The following is a 20690-nucleotide window of genomic DNA, read 5'->3' as shown; positions in this document are numbered from 1 at the left end:
GCGGTTCAGCCGCATGGGCGCAGAGGTGACGGGTGGCTCAGGAGCAGGACCACGCAGGTGTTGAGCCCGGTGTTTTAGCAACCACATCCATGCACCCCTCGTGTCCCCGTGCTGGGAGCCACATGCGGAAAGCAGGGTCAGCAGAAAGGTGGTTTGGAAGGCGGTGTGGTCTCACAACAGGAGAGCTCCATCCTGCGCTCAGAAACGCCACCCGTCCCCTCCGGTGTCCCCCACCAGCCCGGGAGGAGGTACCCACACAACGCCTGGAGGCTGCGGGGTGAGAAGCAGCAAGCTGCAGCCCCGCAGAGCCAGGAGCCTGCATAATGGAGCAGAATAACGCGGGGAGCCGTGGGGACAGAGCACGATGCTGGCAGCAGGGGCTGGGCACGTCGGGCACGGAGACACCCGGGGGGAGCGAGCAGCTCCTGCCACGGCACTTTGGAGCAGCATCGGGCTTGGAAACGCTGCTCTTCACCCCGTTCAGAGGCAGCACGTGGGGGAGAGCCATTAAGCAAACAGCAGCATCCTTTTAACCAGTCTGGCTGGCACGGGAGGTCCCTGCTGGCCTGGAAGCTCTGTCGCTCCGGCTGCGCAGCGCTGGAGCCGTCCTGGTGTGCTCGGCTGGTGGCAGATGGTGCAGGGCAGAGGGTAATGGGGCTGTCCTCGGCGGACGGCGGCCCCTGCGGCGCCACGCGCAGCCAGCTCCCTCCTGTCAGTGCCAGGACTGACAGCAGGGCCCTGGCGCTCGGAGGGCAGGAGAGAGGAGACAGAAAACGAGAGACAGGGGGGGTACAGAGCTCATCCAGGAGCTCCCCGTGAGCACGGTAATGATACGAGGCGCCTGCCATGCACTGAGGGCTGGGAGTGCTGCAGATGGGGCTGGAGGGCATCCACGTTTGGGGGGCCACAGGGACCAAGGTGAGATGGGAGCTGAGCTCCCCCTTCCCATGTTCCATCCGAAGTGACCATCACCTGTCACCTGTCACCTCCCCTCGCTGCACAGTGAACATTTGGGGGGGATGTGACAGCTTGGGGAGCGCACAGGGAGCACATTTGGCAGTCGGCAGCGGCACACCTCTAGCACAGGGCGCACACCTCCGGGGGCAGCTGCCACCAACCCCTGCCCGTGCTCGTGCCAGGGACAGCAGGGGACAGCCGTGCAGGGATGCTGGCATCAGCCAGCCCGGAGCCAGCTGCTGCCCAGCTGAGCCAGCCTGGCACGGCGCCCGGCACAGCGAGCCTGCTCCTGCGCCACCCCTGGCACAGCGCCCGCCTCGCGCGGCACAGCCGGCGCAGGTAGTCTGCGGGGTTGGGAGCTCAGGCTGCTGCCAGCTCGGGGGTTTTGCTGTGGTGCTGACGTGCCCCAAAATCCTGCCGGGGTCCCTCTGCTGTGAGCAAAACACGGAGACTTCCCGAGCTGGAAATAGTGCCTGAAGCCAGGCGGTGCACGGGGTCGCGCGTGCCGCTTTGTGCGGTGAAACGCACGGCCCCAGATGTTTGCCACCCTGGTGCCCGAGCTGCTCCCGCAGCAGCTTGCTTTAAAAAGCAGAGAAATCAGCCGTGGCTGACACCTCACCTACAGACCACCCCCTCAAGGGCGTGCAGCTGTGAATTTGGGTGTAAGGAAAGGTGGGGGAGTGAGCCGACCGGGTAGCCACAGCGGTTGGTGTGGGGACACCTCCACCGCCCGTGCGCCCAGCCCGCTGCTTGGGCCATTCTGCCCACCCTGACATGGAGAAAAATGCAAATGTGGCAGCTTTGGTGTGCTTAAATATTGAAGAGCAGCACGGGCACTGTATGTCATTGAAGCAGCGCTGAATTCCCTCTCCTCTCCCTGTCTCCTCTGCATGTATAAGCAGCTCCCGAGCTCGCTGCTGAAAGCTTGTGGCTCCCCTGTCCCACGTTTTAATTAATGCTCGCTCTCCAGCCCTGTGTCAGTCACACATGCCACAGTGATACCGGACACAGAGGGCAGTTTATCACAGCAGTCACGAATTCCTTTCAACCCCAAGCAGCCAAATACCCAGAGAGTCCTGGTTTCGAACTCTCTCACAACTTTAAAATATTCCAGACAGCTCCCAACATCCACGGCCGCGTGAGTGCCAAGAGGAAGGCAGGCAACTACACAAACAATTAATCATTTCCTGGCTGACCTGAGCGAGAGGAGCTGCTCGGCAGTTGGCATGTGCCAGCTGAACGGGGACACGACTTTTGGGGAACGGCCCAAATTTCAGAACTGATTGTGATTTTTCATTGCCCTGCCACCGCAAAGCTCCAAGCGTTCGCTGCCTCTGCGTGCACCACGTGCAGTCCTTGTGGAGTGTCAGAGGTGAGCTGGGAGGCAGATTTGTAAAGCTGCACAGCCAGTGGGCACCTGCATCACCTGTGGGGTGACACCGTGAGGCCCCAGAGGAGAGGGGAGCTCATCTCTGAGAGAGGGGGACTGGGGAGCACGCAGGGCTCAGGGAGCAGAAGGGCACTGGGGAGGCTTTTCCCTGGGCTACCCAACAAAGTCCCCAGATCTCGACTGCCCCGGAGCCCACCCAGTGATCTGGCGTGCTCCCTGCACAGCCTGCACCCTAACCAGAGCCTCAGGGGTCTTTCAGGCTCAGTGCCCCCCTGCAGCACCCACAGCTCCGGGGTGAGCGCCGCAGCCCTGTGGTGCCCACAGACCCTTTGCTGGGAGCAATTTTCCCACTGCCAGAGCCGTCGCCGTGCCTGCACGCCCCAGCCAGCAGCATTCAAAGCTGCAGAAGGGAAGCATGCCGGGTGCATGGACACAGAGGTGGTGCATGTCATTAGGGCACACAGACTGCGCGGGGCAGTGCCGAGGGCCCCCCGGCGCTGCCATCAAGGCTCTGAAATTGAAATGCGAGGTCCCGAGCCCCCACCACCACCCCCCCCGGTTGGCAAAGGCTCTATTAGCAGGATGTGAGTAATCATCTTAAGGAGCTATCAAAGTGCAACAGCTTGTTAAGCATTTAGCCAGGTTGTGCTGACATGACCTCTCTCCTCAATCTTCCCAGCTTCGGCGCGAGCGGCTAATTACCAGAGCACACCTGCCACGCGCCTTCTCCCCCGCCTCCCGCCCCGCAGGAAGGACAAAGTCTCACTTCGGGCCCTCTCTTCTTCCTGACACCGTCCCCCACCCTATTTTGTGTCACCAGCAGCCGGGCAGGAGCTGGGGACAGTCTGGTCCTGCTGCTGTGCGCTGTGCTGAGCGCGCTGGGACGTGCGTCCGTCTGCGGTGCTGGCTCCTTTTTTGCTTCCATGTTAAAGGATTTGTGGCTGCACAGCCTTTTTCTTCCCTTTCCCCCGGCTAAAAAAGTAATGCCTGCTCCCCTCCATGCATCCCGGGGTGCAGGCTGTTGGGTGGGAAGGCTGGCAGCCACCCCGGGGGGCTCTGCAGATGCTGAGCGCGATTCCTGCGTGCGGTGCCACCATCTGAGCCTGGGGTGCGGGATGGGGGGGTGACAGAAACAAGAGCAGGTGGTGGCACGGTCCTGACACAGCCCCTTTTGTTTCCCAGGGGACACAGCAGCCTACCAGGACGGCGTGTACTGGATCAAGGGCCGCACCTCGGTGGACATCATCAAAAATGGAGGGTTCAAAATCAGCGCTCTGGAGGTGGAGCGGCAGCTGCTCGCGCACCCGCACATCACAGGTACGCGTGGGAACCCCGTGGGACGGTCCCGGGGCTGTGCCCCATGAGGAGCACGGGGCTGTGTGGGGTCCTGGCCCCGAGGTGCTGGCACGGGGCCACCCCAGGGCTCGTGCCCCGAGGCTGCTGCCCTGCCTTCCCATCATTAGCCCTGTGTCTGGGCGAGGAGCAGGCGGGATTTGAAACCTGCCCCCAGTCATCTCTCAGGGCTGAAGCCACGGAGCTCACCGCTGGGTGCCAAGTCAGCAGCAGCTCTCATCTGAGGTTGGAAATGAGGCTGTAATTAAATCTGTGCTGACCTTGTGCCTGACCCTGTGCGAGGGGGTGGAAGCAGTGCCCCTGGCTCGACACCGCTGCGTGCATCGCATCCCCCTGCTGACTCCAAATCACTCCAACCCTGGGGCTTCCTGCCTTTCTGTGGGGCTTCTTGCCTTTCTATGGGGCTTCTTGCTTTTCTTGAGGCTTCTTGCCTTTCCATGGGGCAAAGCTCTGCTCCTGGAAATGGCAGCAGCAGAGGAGCCCCTGGTGTTTTCCTGCCGCAGCATCCCATGCCATCCTCCTCCACACGCTGCTCCTCCAGCACACCGTGGTGCTGAGCCCCCTCCTGCCCCCAGGACCTGCTCATGCTCCTCACCTCGAGTCCTGTGCTCTCTCTGCAGACGTGGCTGTGATCGGGCCCCCAGACATGGTGTGGGGCCAGCGGGTGAGCGCCGTGGTGCAGCTGCGCAGGGGCGAGATGCTCTCGGTGAGCGCCCTGAAGGAGTGGGCCAGGTGAGAGGCAGCGGGGCTGCACACATTGAGGGCACTGCAGGCAGGGCTGGGGCAGGCAGCAGGGCCAGGACAGCACCTCAGGGCTCAGCACCCTCACCTGGGGATGTGTCAGAGGAGGAACAAGGGGTGGCAGCAGTGACGCTGTGCCTTGGGTCCTGGGAACGGGAGAAATGCAGCTTCTACCAGGAGGCTGCAAAGCGTGGGAGATAATGGGAATAAATGGGCCCCAGCTAACCCCAGAAACCCCTCCCAGGGGCTTGGGGATGGGGGGGACACCGAGGCTCACTGGCCTTGCACGGAGCCTTTCTGGAGAGCAGGGCACAGACAGCAGCTGGCCACCCGGCACAGTGTCAGCCGGCACACCCCATCGCTCACCAGTCCAAGAGCTACGAGGTCTGGGGCATCAGCTGCAGGAGGAGGAGAGCACAAGCTGGAGCCAGGAAGCAGAATCACCAGGTTTATCGCTAATATTCCATTAGCAAAATATTTAATAGCAGATTCTTTCTTTTCCTGGCAACTCCCTCCTCCAGGCTGCGGATATTTTTGGCGAGGCTGGCGCTATTTTGCAAGCGGCAGGAGCACTTGTTTCATCAGGGGCTGCACAGCCAGCCAATTAAAGATTTCCCCTGGATTTGCAAAAATCACAGTTGGGGGACTGCGATTTAGCAAATGCAGGGAAGATGCTAGCTGGCCGGCTGCTGCTCTGATTAAACAGTTGCGTGGTGGGGGGAAGAGAAGCGAACAAAGAAACCAAACCTGCGCCCGCGCTGCTTGGGCAGAGGGGCCAGGACCCCACCGGGCGTCCCTCCTGCTGCCACCCCTGCGTGCTGTGCACGCCTTAACCCTCTGGCTGCTGGCTCTCCGGGGCTCCTGCTCCTCCAAGGCAGCCAAATCCAGCAGCAGCTTTTATTTCTTCATGCTGATGTCCTCCTGCAAGCGGAGATTCCCCTTCGTGGCCAGGCTCGGTCTGTCTGGGTTGGTGTGGATGCCACCGTGGCCTCTCCATGCGGCGCCCACGGTGGCTGCTCACCCCTGAGCTTCACGGCAAGGACGTTGGGGTCTCCGGCAGATCCTTCATCCCCACTCTGTGGCCATGGCCCTCGTTACCCCTGGAGCTGTGGCAGTCCCCAGAGCCCTTTAAGCAAAACCCACTCGAGGCTACGAGGAGGTGACCACGGCGCTGTGCGCCCAGCACCAGCCCTGCTCCCTGCAGGCACTTCTCCAGCTCTCCCCGTCTGCCTCTCCCTCTCTCCCTGTCTCTCCCCTTTATTTTTTATGCCACTTAACATTTTCCTGGCCCTTTTCTCGCACATCCTGGCAGGAGACACATGTCCCCCTTCAGCGTGACTCATTTCACAGCTCTGGCCCCCAGCCGCGCTTGCCGGCACCACCCCGAGCTGGAGACGTCCATCTGGCCGGGGGTACTGGGAGTACTGGGGGTACTGGTGGCAGCGGGTGAGGGCTCTGCAGACTTGGCACCTCGCCTTAGAGCCGCTGCCAGCGCGGTGCTGGGGCTGGGCACGGCCCCAGGCTGGTGACACATGGCACGGAAGGCAGGAGAGCCTCCCCCTGCGTGCCACAAAGGGCACGGGGATGGCACGCCGAGCTCAGCCTCCCTCCTGCAGCAGGCAGAGCCCTGTGGGCTGTCACACAGCCTGGCACCCTGCCACCAGCATAGCCCAAAGCTGGCCTCCGGGGGGCTTTGTGCGGAGACAGGACCAGGGACAGGACCAGGGACAGGCACGGTTTTAGCAATTTAGTGCCACGGTGCTGTTTTCCCCTGCCACATCTAATGGGGAGGGTTGAGGAGTCCCCGTTAACAGCACTGCCTCCTTGCTGGAGGCTCTCCTGCACCCTGCGAGGGGTGAGCAGGGTTTTGGGGTGCTGCTGGGGTGCATGGTACCTGCTGCATCCTAGGGCATGGGCAGGGTGTGAGCACCAAAGGTGATCCCACACAGCCCACACCAATGGGGCTGGATGCAGCAGGCAGGATGCAAAGCCTCGGAGCAGATCCCCTGTGGGTCCAGCAGTGTTTGTGAGGCCTCAGGAGGGGCTGGAAGCACAGCTTTCGGTCAGCTCTGATGGTCTGCACCTCTGTGTTGCAGGGACACCATGGCACCGTACACCATCCCCACAGAGCTCATCGTGGTGGAGGAGATCCCACGTAACCAGATGGGAAAAGTCAACAAGAAGGAGCTGCTGCAGCGCTTTTACCCGGCCTAGCACACGGCCTCGGGACGGGACCAGGAGCCTGGGGGTGCTCCACTCACTGCCACCTCATTTCCAGGGCTGAAATGGTGCTGGTGGGGTGCCAGCAGGGATCAGCAGGGGCAGGTCTGGGCTCTCTGCGCTCCTGCCCATGAAACCAAGCCCAATAAAAGCGAGATTCACCCTGCCTGCTCTTCTCCTTGGCTGAAGAGCTGCAATGCTCACCCCTCGTGCAGGAGGACCAGGGCTGTCCTGCCCACAGAAGTGAAATGGGGTGAATTTTGGGGGGATCCTAGGCCAGGACTGCCCCTTTGTCTGAGTGCTGCCAGCAGGCACTCATGGGACAGAGCTGCTCCATTTAACACACGTGTAGGACAGGTGAGAAGCAGAAAGGTGAGGGCTGAGCGTGGGGCTCGGTTCTCTGCACCGTAGACACCCCAAACCCTTGCTGGGAGGGCTCCAGGCTCCCCGTTACCTCTGCTGGGTGCTCGTCCCCATTCCTGTTGTAGCCCTGCCTCGGGCCACGTGCTGCTCGTCACCAGCTGAAATCACTCCTCACATTAAACCCCTGTCCTCAGCCAGCTGTGGCAGTGCCTGGTGATTTTGCCTCCCTCTCTGCCCTTTCCCACGGGCTCACCAACTTTGGCTCACAGAGGGGGAGCCGGAGGGGCTGGGTGCCCTGGGACACCCCATAACCCGCTGCGAGCGAGCGCCCCGTGCCTCCAGCCTCCAACAAATGCTGCCTCCCGCTTCCCCACGGAACTGAAGCAGCAATGAGAAGCACAAATAAATACAGGGCGTGCTGAATAACCCACAGCATCTCTACCACAAAGGTGCTTCCACAGCAGCCGGGTCCCAGCACGGGGCGATTACGGGGTGCTGGCACCACCGCTTGTGGGGACAGGGAGCAGCTGTGGCACAAATCACACTGCACGTGCACGCCTGTGTGTGCACGCCCATGTCTGAAGGTCATCGATTTCCTGGAGGACAGGCAGTATTGATAGATCCTACCTTCATAAACGGAGCTTTGTCCCTGTTTGACTTCACGCACGCTTTGCCGGATCGATGTCACCGCGGGGGCTGACGGCCGTGCCCTGCGGCTCCATCCCCGGCACGGGGCGGGGGACACAGCTCACCCTGCCAGCCACGGGGCACCAGGAAGGGTGGGAGGGATGGGGAGCGTGGGTAATTGATTAAATATCTTCGTTAGGGTCGGCGGAGCCCCGAGCACCTGGGAGGGCGATCAGCGTGCGCTGCGGTGTCAGAGCCCAGCTCCGTCAGCCCTCGCCGGTCCGCGGAGGGACCGAGCGGATCCTTTGTTAAAACATCACCGATGCAGTAAATTTTTTAACTTAGCAAATAGATCAATATCAAATTATCATGTCTCACATTCATAACTCTTAAGCAAGCAACAATGGAGAGAGACAAGGTCACTGGAGAATAAATAGCAGCAAAAGCTCTTAATGATCTATCATTCTCGACAACCCCAGGCACCCAGCACCAGCCTGGTGACAAGATCATTAATAAAACTCTGCAGGAACGCTATCGATTGCTTTGATGGATGATCACAGGTAGCAAATACTGTAAAACACCTGGCTGTCACACACTGAAATGAGTAGTGTGACTCGCACCCCGGCACAGGACTGGCTGTGGCACCGCCGGGTCCCCTCCCCGGGGGTGGCTGCTGCAGGGAGGGTGGTCGGTGGCCACAGCACCCCCGGCTTTGGGATCAGCGTCTGGCTCCCAGCCCCTCCAGCTCGTTTCTCCCTACAGATGGCAGCATTTTATTAAGAGCCTCGTTAAAGCACCTGGTCACCGTGCCCCACGCCCCAGGTTGGAGCTGTGTTGGCCAGGGACAGATTTGGGTGCCTTGGTGCCGCTGGAGGAACCTGGAGACCCCGCTGCTTCCCCACGCTGCTGGATGCGGCCCCGGGACACCAGCACAGCCCAGACATTGGGGACAGAATGGAGGTCCCCAAGGCCATGGGCTCTGCACCCCCTGTGCCACATCCGTCGGGGATGCTCCAGTCACTTTGCTTGCGAGCCACGTCTGCGCTGACGGTCTGATCATATGTACACAACCATTCAATTACCCCGTAATGGCTACAGGCTATTAAGCCATCAATCTCCTTCATTAAGGCCTGCCAGGCCCGGCCCGGCACCGTGCAATAAAACCATTAAAACAACAACAACAACCCAAAGTAGCCTCCTTAATGCGCCCGCCCAACTCGGGCACCACCAACGGGGCCATCCCGCAGCGTCCCCGACCCCGCTGCAGCCTCCCCCTGCCCAGAGCCACCCCAGGGCACCCATGGGCCCACTGCCCCGAGCTGCCAGCACCCTGCGGTGCCGGTCACCCCTTGTTGGGGTGTCCCCGGGGAGCTGGGGGCCGTCCCCTGGGTGCTCCCATCCACTCATCCCTGCCCTGGGCTCAGCACGGCTCGGCACGTCGGGCCCCACGCTCACGCTTTATGGCTGACATTATCTTTTATGGCCGTATAAAACCGAAGCTCCGGTGGCTTTATGGCTGCTGCGCCGGCATTTGGCACCTCGCTGCTCAGCGCCACGCTCCCGGCTGCTCGCTCCCCCACTGCACCCACGTTAGGGCAGGACTGGTCCCAGTGCCGCACTGGGGACGCAGCTGGGCACAAGCCCCAAAACTCTTGTGCTGGGCTGGGCTCGAGGGGCAGGTTTTGGGGGCTGGGGGGTCAGGGGCTGTGCTGCCTTGCTGGGAACGGAGCCGTGCCACCGGGATGAGCCCACGGCCTGGTGCTGGCACCTTGTCAGAGCCCATCACGTCTGCGCCCCGTGCCCCCGCGCCGCGGTGCCGGTGGCAGGGAACATCTGCTCGGCTGCCCCGCTGCCACGGCGCATTAGGGTCAGGGTCAGCTGCCAGGACCCCCAGCCACGGCCACCGGGGCTGCTCCCCGCTGTGACACTGATGTGGGGTGGCAGGGCAGGAGGATGGGTGGATAAATGGGGTCGGGCAGACGGATGGGGACAGGGCTGAGCCGTGCCTTGGGGTCACCGGTGCCCGATGCTCACCCACTCGTGGCACGGCTCCATGTCCCCTCTGCTGTCCCCTGGCCACCTGAAGCCCTGCCACCTCTTGGCTTCGGTGAGGAGCTGGGAGGGGGCAGAAGACCCCCTGTGTCCCCCAGCCTTTTTTCCTTTGGGCTGCCCCCCCTGCAGCAGCCCCGCAGCGCTCTCCAGATGCTGTGCGCGGGAGGGAACCGGGGGGTCCCCAGGGAAGGGAACGGGGCTGGATGGGGTGGGGAGGGAGGCACCCGCTGCAGCCCGGCCCCCCCCCGGCCGCTCCCCGGTGCGGCCCCCGGGGTGCGGGGACACGGAGCCGGTGGCCGGGGCGATGCTGCCCCCTGGTGCTGCGGGAGGGGATGGGATGGGATGGGATGGGATGGGATGGGATGGGATGGGATGGGATGGGATGGGATGGGATGGGATGGGGATGGGGATATGGGATGGGGATGGGATGGGATGGGGATGGGGATGGGGATGGGGATGGGGATGGGGATGGGGATGGGGATGGGGATGGGGATGGGGATGGGATGGGGATATGGGATGGGGATGGGATGGGGATATGGGATGGGATGGGGTTGGAGCTGTATGGGGTGGCATGGGAATGGGGCTGGGACTGTGCTGGGCTGGTGCTGGCCCCAGCCTTGCCGCTGCCCCCCCCTCGCAGCCCTCCCTGGCCCCCGCCCAGCGCCCGCCGCCAGCCCAGATGGCCCCGCACCTGCCCCGGAACGCGGCCGCGGGGGCCCGGCGGGGCGGGGGGCGAGCAGAGCCCCCCCGGGGGGGGGAGACTGAGAGCAGGAGGGGGGCGACGATGCCGGGCGGGGGCCGGGGCCGTGCTTTCGGGGGGGGGAGCAGCGGGCCCGGGGCTCTCCGCCCGCCCCGTCGCGGCATCCCCGGGGCGCACCCGGCGGCAGCTGCCGCATTCCCAGCGCCCTGCCCGGGGCGGGGAGGGGGGCACAGCCCCCATCCCCAAAGTGCCGTGCAGAGGAGGAGGGGGGGGGACACACAGCACCCCCGGGGACCCCTTCGTGGACCCCCCCCAGCCCTTCGGACCCCCCTGTTCCCGGTCTCCCCGTGCGCACCGCTCGCCCCGTCGGGCCCCCTGCGCGCAGCCGGGCGGCATCGGGCCGGGCCGGGGGGCGGCGGGGGGGGGCTGTGGGGCCAGCTGCCCTGCCGGGGGGGGGCCCGGGCCGCTCGGCAGCACATGTGCTGTCACTCAGCCAGCCCCGCGGTTATTTTAGCTCGGGGCCGGCGAGCGGCTCGGACTGCGCCCGCTCGGCCATGGGGCCCCCGCTCCTGCTCGCCTGCCTGCTCGCCCCCCTCTGCGCCAGGGTAAGGGATTGGGGGGGGGGGGGGGCTGAAACTTACCCCCACCCCCCTAAAAAATGGGTTGGTTGGGGTGGGGGGTGGTTGGGATGGGGCCCAGGCCCCGCGGACGCACGTCTCCGGGGGTGTCGGGGATGGAGAGGGGGGATTTGGGGATGGGGAGGGGGGATTTGGGGATGGGGAGGGGGGTGTCGGGCATGGGGACGGGGGTGTCGCAGGCTCCGCGCCCCTCCTGGGCCATTTCCCACCCCACAGATGGTGGCGGTGGCCAGGGCAAGGGGGGGGCCTCCGGCACACTGTGTGGGCTGGAAAGCGGCGAGAGGGGGATTGGGGGGGGCTGGTGCTCAGAAACACGCTGCTCCCCTCACCGCCCCCAGCAGCACTGCCGGATTTCCCCCCCCCCGACCCTCTCCCACCCCACTGTTCACTCACAGCCCCCCCCGTGCCCCTCACCGCGGCCTCAGGCCTGAGCCGTGTGGGGCTGTCGGGGTCTGGCCTGGGCCCCACAGCTTTGGGGGGGGGGGGAAAGAAGGCAAGCAGACCCCCGGGGACCCCCCCTCCACCCCCCCATTATCCAACCACCCCCTCCCTGCCCTCCCCGAGCTCCAGCAGCCTCCCAGATAAGCGGGAAGCAGGGGGGGTCTCCCCACATGCCCCCAGCCCAGCCCTGGTCGCAGCCCCCCAGCTCCGTGCTCCCCACCCCATCCCGGACCCCCCCCATGGTGACGCTGACATGGGTTGGGGCCGTGCCAGGCATTTCTGCCCCCTTCTTGGGGTGCCCATCACCACGATGGGGGGGTGGCCACCACGAAGCCCCCGTGTCCCGCTCGGCAGCACGGTGTGTCCCCCCCCTCTCAGGGTGCCAGCACAGCCCCAGGCAGCCCCCCCGGCTGGCGGCAGCACGAGGGCCCCCGGCGGGTGAAGAGGGCCTGGGTGATCCCCCCCATCAGCGTCTCGGAGAACCACAAGCGCATCCCACACCTCCTGGTGCAGGTAGGCGGGGAAAAAATTGGGGGGGGGGGACCCTATGGGGGGCAGCACAGGGCCCCCCAGCGAGGGGATCCCCATGTAGCACATAGGGGATGGAGCCCCAATTCCCCTGGGTGCAGGGACCCCCCCACCCCAAGCACCCTGCCCTGGGGGTGAGGCACCCCCCCCACCACAACCCCAGGGGTCCAGGGGGCAGCCCCCAGCCCCCAGCCCCCAGCCCTGCTTTCCTCTGGGCAGATCAAGTCGGACAAGCAGCAGCCGGGGGGGGTGATCTACAGCATCAAGGGGCCGGGGGTGGACGAGGAGCCCTTGGGCATCTTCTCCATCGACAAGTTCAGCGGCAAGGTCTTCCTCAACGCCATGCTGGACCGGGAGGAGAACGACCGATTTCGGGTAAGGATATGGCCTGGCCATGCGTACCCATAGCCCCCAGCCCCCCCACAACCCCCTTTAGCCCTCACCCACCTGCTTCGTGCCCCCCAGCTGAAGGCTTTTGCCCTGGACCTGGGCGGCGTGACGCTGGAGGACCCCACGGACCTGGAGATCATCGTGGTGGACCAGAACGACAACCGGCCGCTCTTCCGCCAGGACGTCTTCACGGGGCGCGTGGTGGAGGGCGCTGAGCCAGGTGGGGCCCCGCGGCCACCCGGGGTTTGGGGGGCACGAGGAGACCCCCGTGTGCCGGCACCCACCGGGGGTGCTCCGTAGGGACCTGCGTGATGACGGTGGAGGCCACCGACGCCGACGACCCCGAGACGGACAACGCGGCGCTGCGGTTCTCCATCCTGGAGCAGGGCGCAGGAGGCATGTTCAGCATCAACGCCACCACGGGAGAGATCTGCACCGCACGGCCCGGCCTCGACAGAGAGGTAGAGGGCACTGGGGGGGCATTAAATGGGGGCACCGGGGCTGGAGGAGCCACGGGTTGGTCCATGCGCACGGCCAGCCATGGTGAGGGGCGGACACGCCGTCCCCGTGGGTGCTGGGGGGGCTCAGCGCCTTCCCCTGGTCCCCCCGCAGAGTGTGGGGGTGTACAACCTGACGCTGCAGGCGGCTGATATGTCCGGGGACGGGCTCACCACCACGGCCACGGCCGTCATCTACCTGGAGGACATCAACGACAACGCCCCCGAGTTCACCAAGGAGGAGGTAGCGGTTAGGGTGGGCTGGGGGGGGGGGACACAATTTGGGACATTGGATCCTGGGGGGTAGGTGCCAGCCCCGTGCTGCTCCCCCCCAGTTCTCCATGGAGGTGGAGGAGCAGGCGGCCGGCCTGGAGGTGGGCAGGGTCCTGGTGCACGACAAGGACCTGGCCGGCTCGCCCAACTGGCTGGCCAAATTCACCATCCTGGAGGGCGACCCCGAGGGCGCCTTCGCCATCCACACCGACCCCTACACCAACGACGGCGTGCTCTCCGTGGCCAAGGTGGGCACCCAGGGGGGCACCCGGGGTGCTGGGGACGGGGATGGGGGTGCTGGCAGCTCCGCTCACCCCATGTGTGTGTCCCCCCCACCCCTCGGCAGCCCCTGGACCACGAGGTGCGGGACCGCTTCCAGCTGACGGTGTCGGTGCAGAACCAGCAGCCGCTGGAGCCGGGGGCCCCGGGCAGCCCGCGGGCGCTGGCCACGGTGCAGGTGCGGGTGCGGGACGTGAACGAGGCGCCCGTCTTCCGCGAGAACCCGCGGCGAGTCAGCGTGCCAGAGGGGGCCCCCCCGGGCACCCCCATCACCACCTACACCGCCAGCGACCCCGACACGCGCCAGCTGCAGACCCTCACGTGAGTGCTGCGTTTTGGGCACCCGCTGCGTTTGGGCAGCCGGGTGTGCAGCCGGCGGTGGGTATTTTTGGGAAGGGGAGGTGGTGATGGTGCACCCCCCACCTTGTGCCCCCAGCTACGCGCTGCTGTACGACCCCGCGGGCTGGCTGCAGCTGGACCCGCACTCCGGCACCGTCCGCACCAAGCGGGAGCTGCGGCACCCCTCGGCCTTCCTGCAGGGCGGCTGGTACATCGCCCTGGTGCTCGCCCGTGATGATGGTGAGCACCCTGCCCTCCCTGAGCCCCCCCCCGTGCCCCTCGGCACCCCCTGACCCCTCTGCTCCTCGCCCCTGCCCAGCCGAGCCCCCGCTGTCCGCCACCGGCACACTCTCCATCGAGATCCTGGAGGTGAACGACCACGCGCCCCTGCTGCAGCCGCCGGCCGGCGTGGTGTGCGGGCGGCCTGGCCGCGGGGGGAGCCTGCTGCTGGGGGCCACCGACGACGACCGGCCCCCCCACGGAGCCCCCTTCCACTTCCAGCTCAGCCCCCAGCACCCCCAGCTCGCCCGTAACTGGAGCATCACCCGCTTCAATGGTGAGGGAGGGCTGGAGTTCGGGGGGTCGCTGTCGCCTGGGGGGGTCCCCGCTCACCCCAGCCCTTGTGCCCCCCCCTGCAGTGACCCACGCGGTGCTGGCCGTGCTGGTGGAGCTGCCCGAGGGGCTCTACTCGCTGCCGCTGCTGCTGCGGGACTCGGGGACCCCCCCCCGGGAGCAGCAGCAGCTGCTGAACGTCTCGGTGTGCCCCTGCGGCCGCGACGGCACCTGCGAGGACGGCGTCCTGGCCGCTGCCACCGCCGGGGTCGGCATCACCCTGGAGGCTCTCCTGGTCATCCTCGGCAGCAGCACCCTGCTCCTGCGTGAGTGACACCCCCAGAGCCCCCCCACCCACTCCTGGGTACCCCAACCCCTTCTCACGGTGCAGGACCCAAATCCCAGCAGCATGCTCCATCGCCACGTCCCACCCCGCAACCCGCTGCCCCATCCCGGTCCTGGCCACCCTATCCCATCCCAACCCACGTCCCTCATCACCCTATCGTGGTCCTGGCCACCATATCCCACCCCATCCCATGCCCCAAATCAAATTAGCCCGGTCCTGGCCACCCCACCCCATCCCATCCCCATCCCACGCCACCCCAGCCCCATCCCCGTCCCTTCCTTGCCCAGTACCCCACACCCCGTCCCCCCCCCGAGGGGGTCCCAGCCCCATGCCCACCCGCTCCCCCCCGCAGTGCTGGCGCTGCTGGGGGCCGCACGGGTGCGCGGGCGCCGCCGGGCGCTGCGCAAGGGGCTGCTGCAGCGCTCGCGGGACGACATGCGCGACAACATCCTCAACTACGACGAGCAGGGCGGCGGCGAGGAGGACCAGGTGATGGGGGGCACCCCGGGCAGGGCTGGGGGGGCTCATCGCAGCCCCCAACAGCCCTGACACGTCCCGCTCCCCGCAGGATGCCTACGACATCAACCAGCTGCGGCACCCCCAGCTCCTCCAGCCCCGCGCCAAGCCCCCCGTGCGCAGGGACGCCCCGCTGCGCTCCGGCACCCCCTCGGCGCCCCGCAAGCTGCCCAGCGGCCCCTCGGACATCGAGGACTTCATCAATGAGGTGGGAAAGGGCTCAGCACCCCCCTGCTTCCCTTTCCATAGCAGGGCTGATGCCATTCCTGTCCCCGCAGGGGCTGGAGGCGGCCGACAGCGACCCCAGCGTGCCCCCCTACGACACCGCCCTCATCTACGACTACGAGGGCTCGGGCTCCGTCGCCAGCCCGCTCAGCTCCATTGTCTCCAGCCTGACGGATGAGGACCAGGACTACGACTACCTGAGCGAGTGGGGGCCCCGCTTCAGGCGCCTGGCTGACCTCTACGGGCAGTAGAGGGGCCGGGAGGGGGGGCTGGGGAATTTGGGGTCTCACACACGAGGTGCCCGAAGGTGGAGGCTCTGTGCACGCACCAGGTGCCCGGCCGCGGGGGTCTTTGCACCCCCGTGTGCCCCCCACCCAGAGCAGCAGCAGAGGGACCCCACACCCAGCAGAGCCTTGATGGTGCGAGCAGTGTGCCAGCGGGGAGGGGGGAGGCCACAGAGCCTCCCCCCTGGTCCCTTCCCAATAAAAACCCCAACCAAGGGGGCCGGCGGGACCCCAGCCTCGCCAGCCACCCGTGTAGAAACAAGGCACTTTTATTGGCAGCTGCAGCCCCCCCCGGGGCATCACCCCCACCCCAGGACTCCCAGCACAGCTCCTCCTGGGGCAGGATCCAGCCCCAAGGGGGGTGGGCGCACAGCCCCCAGCCCCACCACCGCTCGCAGCCCGGAGCTTTGCGCCCAGGGCCACGTGGGGACGGGGGGGGACCCGCTGCACCGGGGGGGTCCCAGCGCTGTGATGCTTGCCCGCCCCAGCCCTTCCAGCAGCAGGGAGGGGGGCACGGCTACGTCTCTGGGGGGGCGTCCGTGGGGCTGTGCCGGGGACCCAGCGCCCGCTTGGCGGAGGAGACGAGGCGGGAGTAGTCGTGGGGGATGCCGCGGGGGGCGAGCAGGGGGAGGTGGTCCTCGCGGGGGGGGCGGTGGAACAGGGGGGGCCGGCGCTGGCTCTCGCCGTCCTGCAGGGACTGGGGCAGGCCGCGGCCACGGCTCTCGGGCAGCAGCATGATGCTGAGCACCGAGAGGATGGCGAAGGAGGCGAACACCAGGTGGTGCAGGAAGAAGCCGCGGCTGTTGGGGATGGCTGTGATGGGGGCGGCCGCCTTGCCCACGAAGCTGGCCCCCACGATCAGCCCCAGCCCGGCGCCCCTGCGGGGAGGGGAGGGGGAAAAAGCACTCAGAAAAGAAGGAGGGGGAGGAAACAGGGTCCTGGGGAGGGGGCGGCTCCCCCCTCACCTGACCACGGTGGGCAGCACCTCGCTGGCGAAGAAGATGCTGAGCATGGTGACGGCGTGCGAGGCCGTGATGCCCACCACCGACAGGGTCAGCACGATGAGGTCCAGCAGGTCTGGAGAGGGCAGGGTGGGGGGGGAGCAGACATCATCAGGGGGCTCACCCTGCACCACCCCCCCAGCACCCGGTCCCGCTGTGCCCCCCCCATCAAGCCTTACACTGGGTGAGGGCCAGCAGCAGCAGGGAGGAGATGCCGGTGAGCACGGTGCAGAGCAGCAGCACGGCGCGGCGCCCGAAGCGCTCGGCGGTGAGGCAGAGGAAGAGGCAGGCCACCGCCTCGGCGCCCACCAGCGCCAAGTAGGAGGAGAAGCGGGGCAGGTGCGGGGCCAGGTTGCGGGTGAAGCAGTGCCGGATGCCGGAGCCGATGAAGCTGTGGGACGGGGGGGGGGCTCAGCAAGGGGGTTGGGGGGCCGGTTGGGGCCGCTCCCCCCACCCCACAGTACTGTCCCCCCGGCTGCTCACGCGGTGAAGCCGAGGATGACGCTGTTCTTCCAGATCACCCTGGTGCTGAAGATCTCGCAGACGGCGTGGTAGCGGGGCTGGGGGGAGCCCTCCGCCAGCGTCTCCAGCTCTGCACGCACGGTGGGACCGGGTTAGAGCCGGCACAGCCCCACGGAGCCCCAGCACGGCCGGTTTGGGAAGGGGGGAGCCCACCAGGCACCCCCCCACGCACCCGCCACCAGGCTCCCTTGGTCGTCGGCACCGCGGCCGCTGCTCTCGGCCAGCGCCTGCAGCGTCTTCCTGGCCCTCTCGAGCTGCTGCGTGGCCAGCAGCCAGCGCGGGGACTCCAGCAGCAGCGCCGGGCACCTGGGGCAAGTGGCGGTGTCACGGGGTGTCCGCGGGGGCTGGGCCCCCCCCCAGCACCACCACCACCACCTCCCCCTGCCTGGCTCAGAGCCGCACTGTGCCTGGAAACCCTCGGCTTCAAACCTGAGCAAACATTTACCCGGGGAGCATGGAGAGCCCCGGCGGCTTTGATGCCCCGGGCAGGGTGTGCCGGGACAGGGCGCTGCCTGGTGTGGCTTGGCCCCCTGCGCACTCCAGCCCCAAAATGGGGGGGTCCTTACCACCAGCAGGCAGCCAGCAGAGCCAGGATCATGGTGACGGCGCCCTGCAGGACCCGCCAGTCCCGGCACAGCACGGCCAGCCCCGGCAGCAGCAGCTCCCCGGCGATCCAGAAGAAGCCGGCCACCATCGTCACCTCCAGCCGGTGCGGGGGGTCGCACTGCTCCAGCCCTGGGGGGGGCACAAGGGGTGCAGCGTGGGTGCCATGGCCACGGGGCACCCTACAGCATCCTGCGTCCCACAGCGCCCTGCATGCTGCAGCATCCCAAAACCCTGCGGCACCCCAAAACCCCGCGGCACCCCAAAACCCCGCGGCACCCCAAACCCTGCCAGTGTACTCACGTGCCACGTAGAGGGAGAGGAAGGCGCCCGCCAGCGCGGCCCCGAAGAGCATCCTCGCGACCAGGACCATGAGGAAGTTGATGGCCAGCGCCACGCCGAGCCCCAGGGGCACCGCCAGCCCCAGGGACACCACGAAGGTGGGCCGGCGGCCGAACCTGCGGGGCCGGGCGTGAGCTGGGCCGGGTGCCCCATGGGGGGAGCACCCCAGGGACCCCCCAATTTTACCTGTCACAGGCCAGACCGGCGGCGACGCTGCCCAGGGTCCAGCCCAGCAAGTGCGTGGTCTGCTCCAGGGGCACCTTCCAGCGCGAGGCGCACACCAGGTCCCACTGCGGGCCACGGGGATGTGTCTGCACGGGGGGCCCGGCAGAGTCCCCCCTGCCCACAGGGCTGGGACGGACGGCGCCGGTGGGGTCACGAGCCCCACGCTTTGTCAGGGGGCTTCTGGGCGGCCCCCACCCCCAGGCAGAAGCGTGGTGGTGCTGGTGGCCCCCAGAGCCCTGTTTTTGTCATGTCCCCCCCGCACAGCAGAGCTCCCCACCCCACAGCCACCCCTTGTCCCCCCCCTCAAGGGGGTCTGCTGGCTGTTCCCAGGACCCCCCAAGCAAAATTCTTCTCCCCCAGGCCCTCCAGAACAGCCAGGGCTTTCCCTCGCTGGGGCCCCCAGCTTGTCCCCCAGGGACCCCCCAGTCCCCTTCACACCCTCCCCAGGCCTCCCCACAGCCCCCCCAACCCACAGCCGCCCCTTGACCCCTCCTGCACCCACGATCCCAGGGCCCCCCGACCTCCTCCAGCCTCCCCCAGCCTGGTGCCCCCCCGAGACCTCCAGACCCAGGCCCCTTCTGCCCCCCCTCCCGACCATCTCAGACCCTGGGGACCCCCCCAAACCCTCCCAACACCCCAAAACCCCTCAACCCCCCTGGGACCCTTAGGACTCCCCAGAATCCCCCACCCTGCTCCAGGATCCCCCAGCCCCAGAGTGCCCCAGCTCCCCAAAACTCAGGGATCCCCTCAACCCCTCCCCAAACATGGAAAACACCCCCTGACCCCCCTCCCCAAACACAGGGAACACCCCCAGACCCACCCCAAACCTTACCCCCTTCCCCAAACTTAGGGCTCCCCCTAAACCCCCCAAACCTCCCCATCCCCAGGACCCCTCCCCTATCACCCCAAACTCAGGAACCCCATTACACCCCTCCTCCCCACCCCCTCCCCATCCCCAGGACCCCTCTCCTCCACCCCCAAACACCTCCCCCCTCCCCAAATTCCCCCCCCCAACCTGCGTGACCATGTTGGAGCGCAGCCCGGCGGCGGGCAGTGCGTAATGCCAGCCGCGGGTGCAGGGCCCGGTGCCGTCGGGGCGGGCGGTGGCGGTGCCGGGGACCGTGCCGGGGGTCGCGGGGGGGCCGTGGCGGTAGCGGTAGAGCTGGCAGGGGCTCCAGCCGCCGCGGAGGCGGGGGACGGCGGCTCGGAGCAGGGCGGCCCCCGCCAGGCGGCGCAGCGGCGGCGGCAGGAGCGCGGCGTCGGGGCGGCAGCGGTGGGGGGGCTCCGCGCCCAGCGCCCACCCCAGCGCCCAGCCCAGCGCCAGCGCCAAGCACGGAGCCCACCCCCCCGCGGCACGGCGGCCCCGAGGCCGTGCCCCCCCCCCGGTGCCGGTGCCGGTGCCGGTTCCTGCCCCGGTTGCTGCCCCCGCCGCCTCCATCCCGCTGGGGCCGGGCAGGTGAGGGCGCGCACGGCTCGGCTCGGCTCGGCCCCTCCGCGGCACCGCCCCCCCCCCCGGAGCCAGGTCCTGCCCCCTCCTTTCTGCCACCCCCCCCGGCCCGAATCCCAGCCCCGGATCCCCCCAGCCACGTCCCGACCCCTGTGCGCCCCCCCCCAAGCTCAGCCCGGGTCGCGTCCCCCTGCCCGGCTCAGCCTCCCCGTGCGCACCCCGCTTGTTCCCCGGGGGTCCGGGGGGGCCGAGAGCTGCTCCGGGCTGGACACCAGCACCCATGGGTGCTCCCGGCCCCCGCTGAGCCTCCAGGGGCTGGGGGCCCCCCAGGAGGGCTCCGGGACAAAACCCTACAAGGGGGAGCGCAGGGGGAAGGGGGAGGAGGCAGCCGAGCCCCCAGAGGAGCCTTTTTGTTTTTTCCTTAATTTCTTTGTGCCCGTTATCTCTGTGCTCCCCCCTGCGCAGCCCTGGGATGAGGCACTGGGGAGCAGCTGCAGCCACCTCCTGCCCCCACGGGACAGCGAGGACGGGACTTAAAAATGGGGAGAGAAACCCAAGGTGGGTGTGCTGCTGGCAAGGCGGCCACGACACCACTCCAGGCTGTGCCACCCAGGCTGGGGGGCACGAATTACTGGGGGGACCCCCGGGGGGCTTCACCACGAGGCTCCCGACCCCCATGGGTTGCAGGGGAGCGCGTTGTGCTGTGGCTTTAGCTGGTGGATGAAAGGTCTCCGTGCTTACAGAGGGCACTTTGCAGTTATTTGTCGAAGGAAAGGGCAGGGCTGGGCATTAGGTAAAGGATCAGCTGGGCGTGAAGATGCCCCAGGCCCCGTCTCACC

The 20690-nt window shown here is 67.1% G+C and overlaps 3 protein-coding genes and 1 long non-coding RNA gene across 4 annotated transcripts in view; 2 read left to right on the top strand and 2 right to left on the bottom strand.

Moving 5' to 3' along the window:
- ACSF3 (acyl-CoA synthetase family member 3) overlaps nucleotides 1-6827 on the top strand; it is a 55865-nt gene extending 49038 nt beyond the window's left edge. Inside the window, exons 8-10 of the mRNA XM_084533006.1 lie at nucleotides 3530-3664; nucleotides 4321-4432; nucleotides 6538-6827. Coding sequence (XP_084389132.1) covers nucleotides 3530-3664; nucleotides 4321-4432; nucleotides 6538-6655 — 365 coding nt within the window. The 3' untranslated portion in view covers nucleotides 6656-6827. The remainder of the gene's footprint in view (nucleotides 1-3529; nucleotides 3665-4320; nucleotides 4433-6537) is intronic.
- On the bottom strand, nucleotides 206-8826 carry LOC311443110. The gene is made up of 2 exons (XR_014697082.1): nucleotides 7652-8826; nucleotides 206-744 (listed from the first exon to the last, which is right to left on the bottom strand). It is a non-coding gene; the product is annotated as an uncharacterized lncRNA (long non-coding RNA).
- A 2131-nt stretch (nucleotides 8827-10957) lies between these two features.
- Nucleotides 10958-15801, top strand: CDH15 (cadherin 15; the record flags this gene model as incomplete). Its single annotated transcript, XM_084533428.1, has 14 exons — nucleotides 10958-11008; nucleotides 11861-11995; nucleotides 12230-12385; nucleotides 12476-12620; nucleotides 12701-12861; nucleotides 13013-13141; nucleotides 13233-13418; nucleotides 13517-13770; nucleotides 13886-14028; nucleotides 14108-14344; nucleotides 14427-14666; nucleotides 15039-15175; nucleotides 15255-15410; nucleotides 15481-15801. The coding sequence occupies 14 exons, from the start codon at nucleotides 10958-10960 to the stop codon at nucleotides 15676-15678; spliced, it is 2328 nt and encodes a 775-aa protein (XP_084389554.1). The 3' UTR covers nucleotides 15679-15801.
- A 163-nt stretch (nucleotides 15802-15964) lies between these two features.
- Nucleotides 15965-19861, bottom strand: SLC22A31 (solute carrier family 22 member 31). Its single transcript, XM_084533005.1, has 9 exons — nucleotides 19420-19861; nucleotides 18366-18469; nucleotides 18141-18295; nucleotides 17801-17969; nucleotides 17407-17540; nucleotides 17196-17304; nucleotides 16892-17103; nucleotides 16677-16788; nucleotides 15965-16589 (listed from the first exon to the last, which is right to left on the bottom strand). Exons 1-9 carry the CDS (start codon nucleotides 19840-19842, stop codon nucleotides 16229-16231), a joined length of 1779 nt encoding a protein of 592 aa, XP_084389131.1. The 5' UTR covers nucleotides 19843-19861; the 3' UTR covers nucleotides 15965-16228.
- Nucleotides 19862-20690: the final 829 nt, after the last annotated feature.

The sequence above is a fragment of the Aythya ferina genome (genome assembly GCF_964211825.1).
Source record: "Aythya ferina genome assembly, chromosome: 12".
NCBI lineage: Eukaryota > Metazoa > Chordata > Aves > Anseriformes > Anatidae > Aythya > Aythya ferina.
The sequence above is the reverse complement of the archived record's forward strand: the minus strand, read 5'-3'. Positions and strand labels throughout refer to the sequence as shown.

Excerpts from the sequence above, each read along its gene's own strand:
- SLC22A31 (XM_084533005.1), bottom strand. The coding sequence starts at position 19,842 with ATGGAGGCGGCGGGGGCAGCAACCGGGGCAGGAACCGGCACCGGCACC. Across the intron at positions 17,104-17,195 it reads GTCATCCTCGGCTTCACCGC|CTTCATCGGCTCCGGCATCC; the intron begins GTGAGCAGCCGG and ends CCCGTCCCACAG. Across the intron at positions 16,590-16,676 it reads GTGCTGCCCACCGTGGTCAG|GGGCGCCGGGCTGGGGCTGA; the intron begins GTGAGGGGGGAG and ends CCCTCCCCGCAG.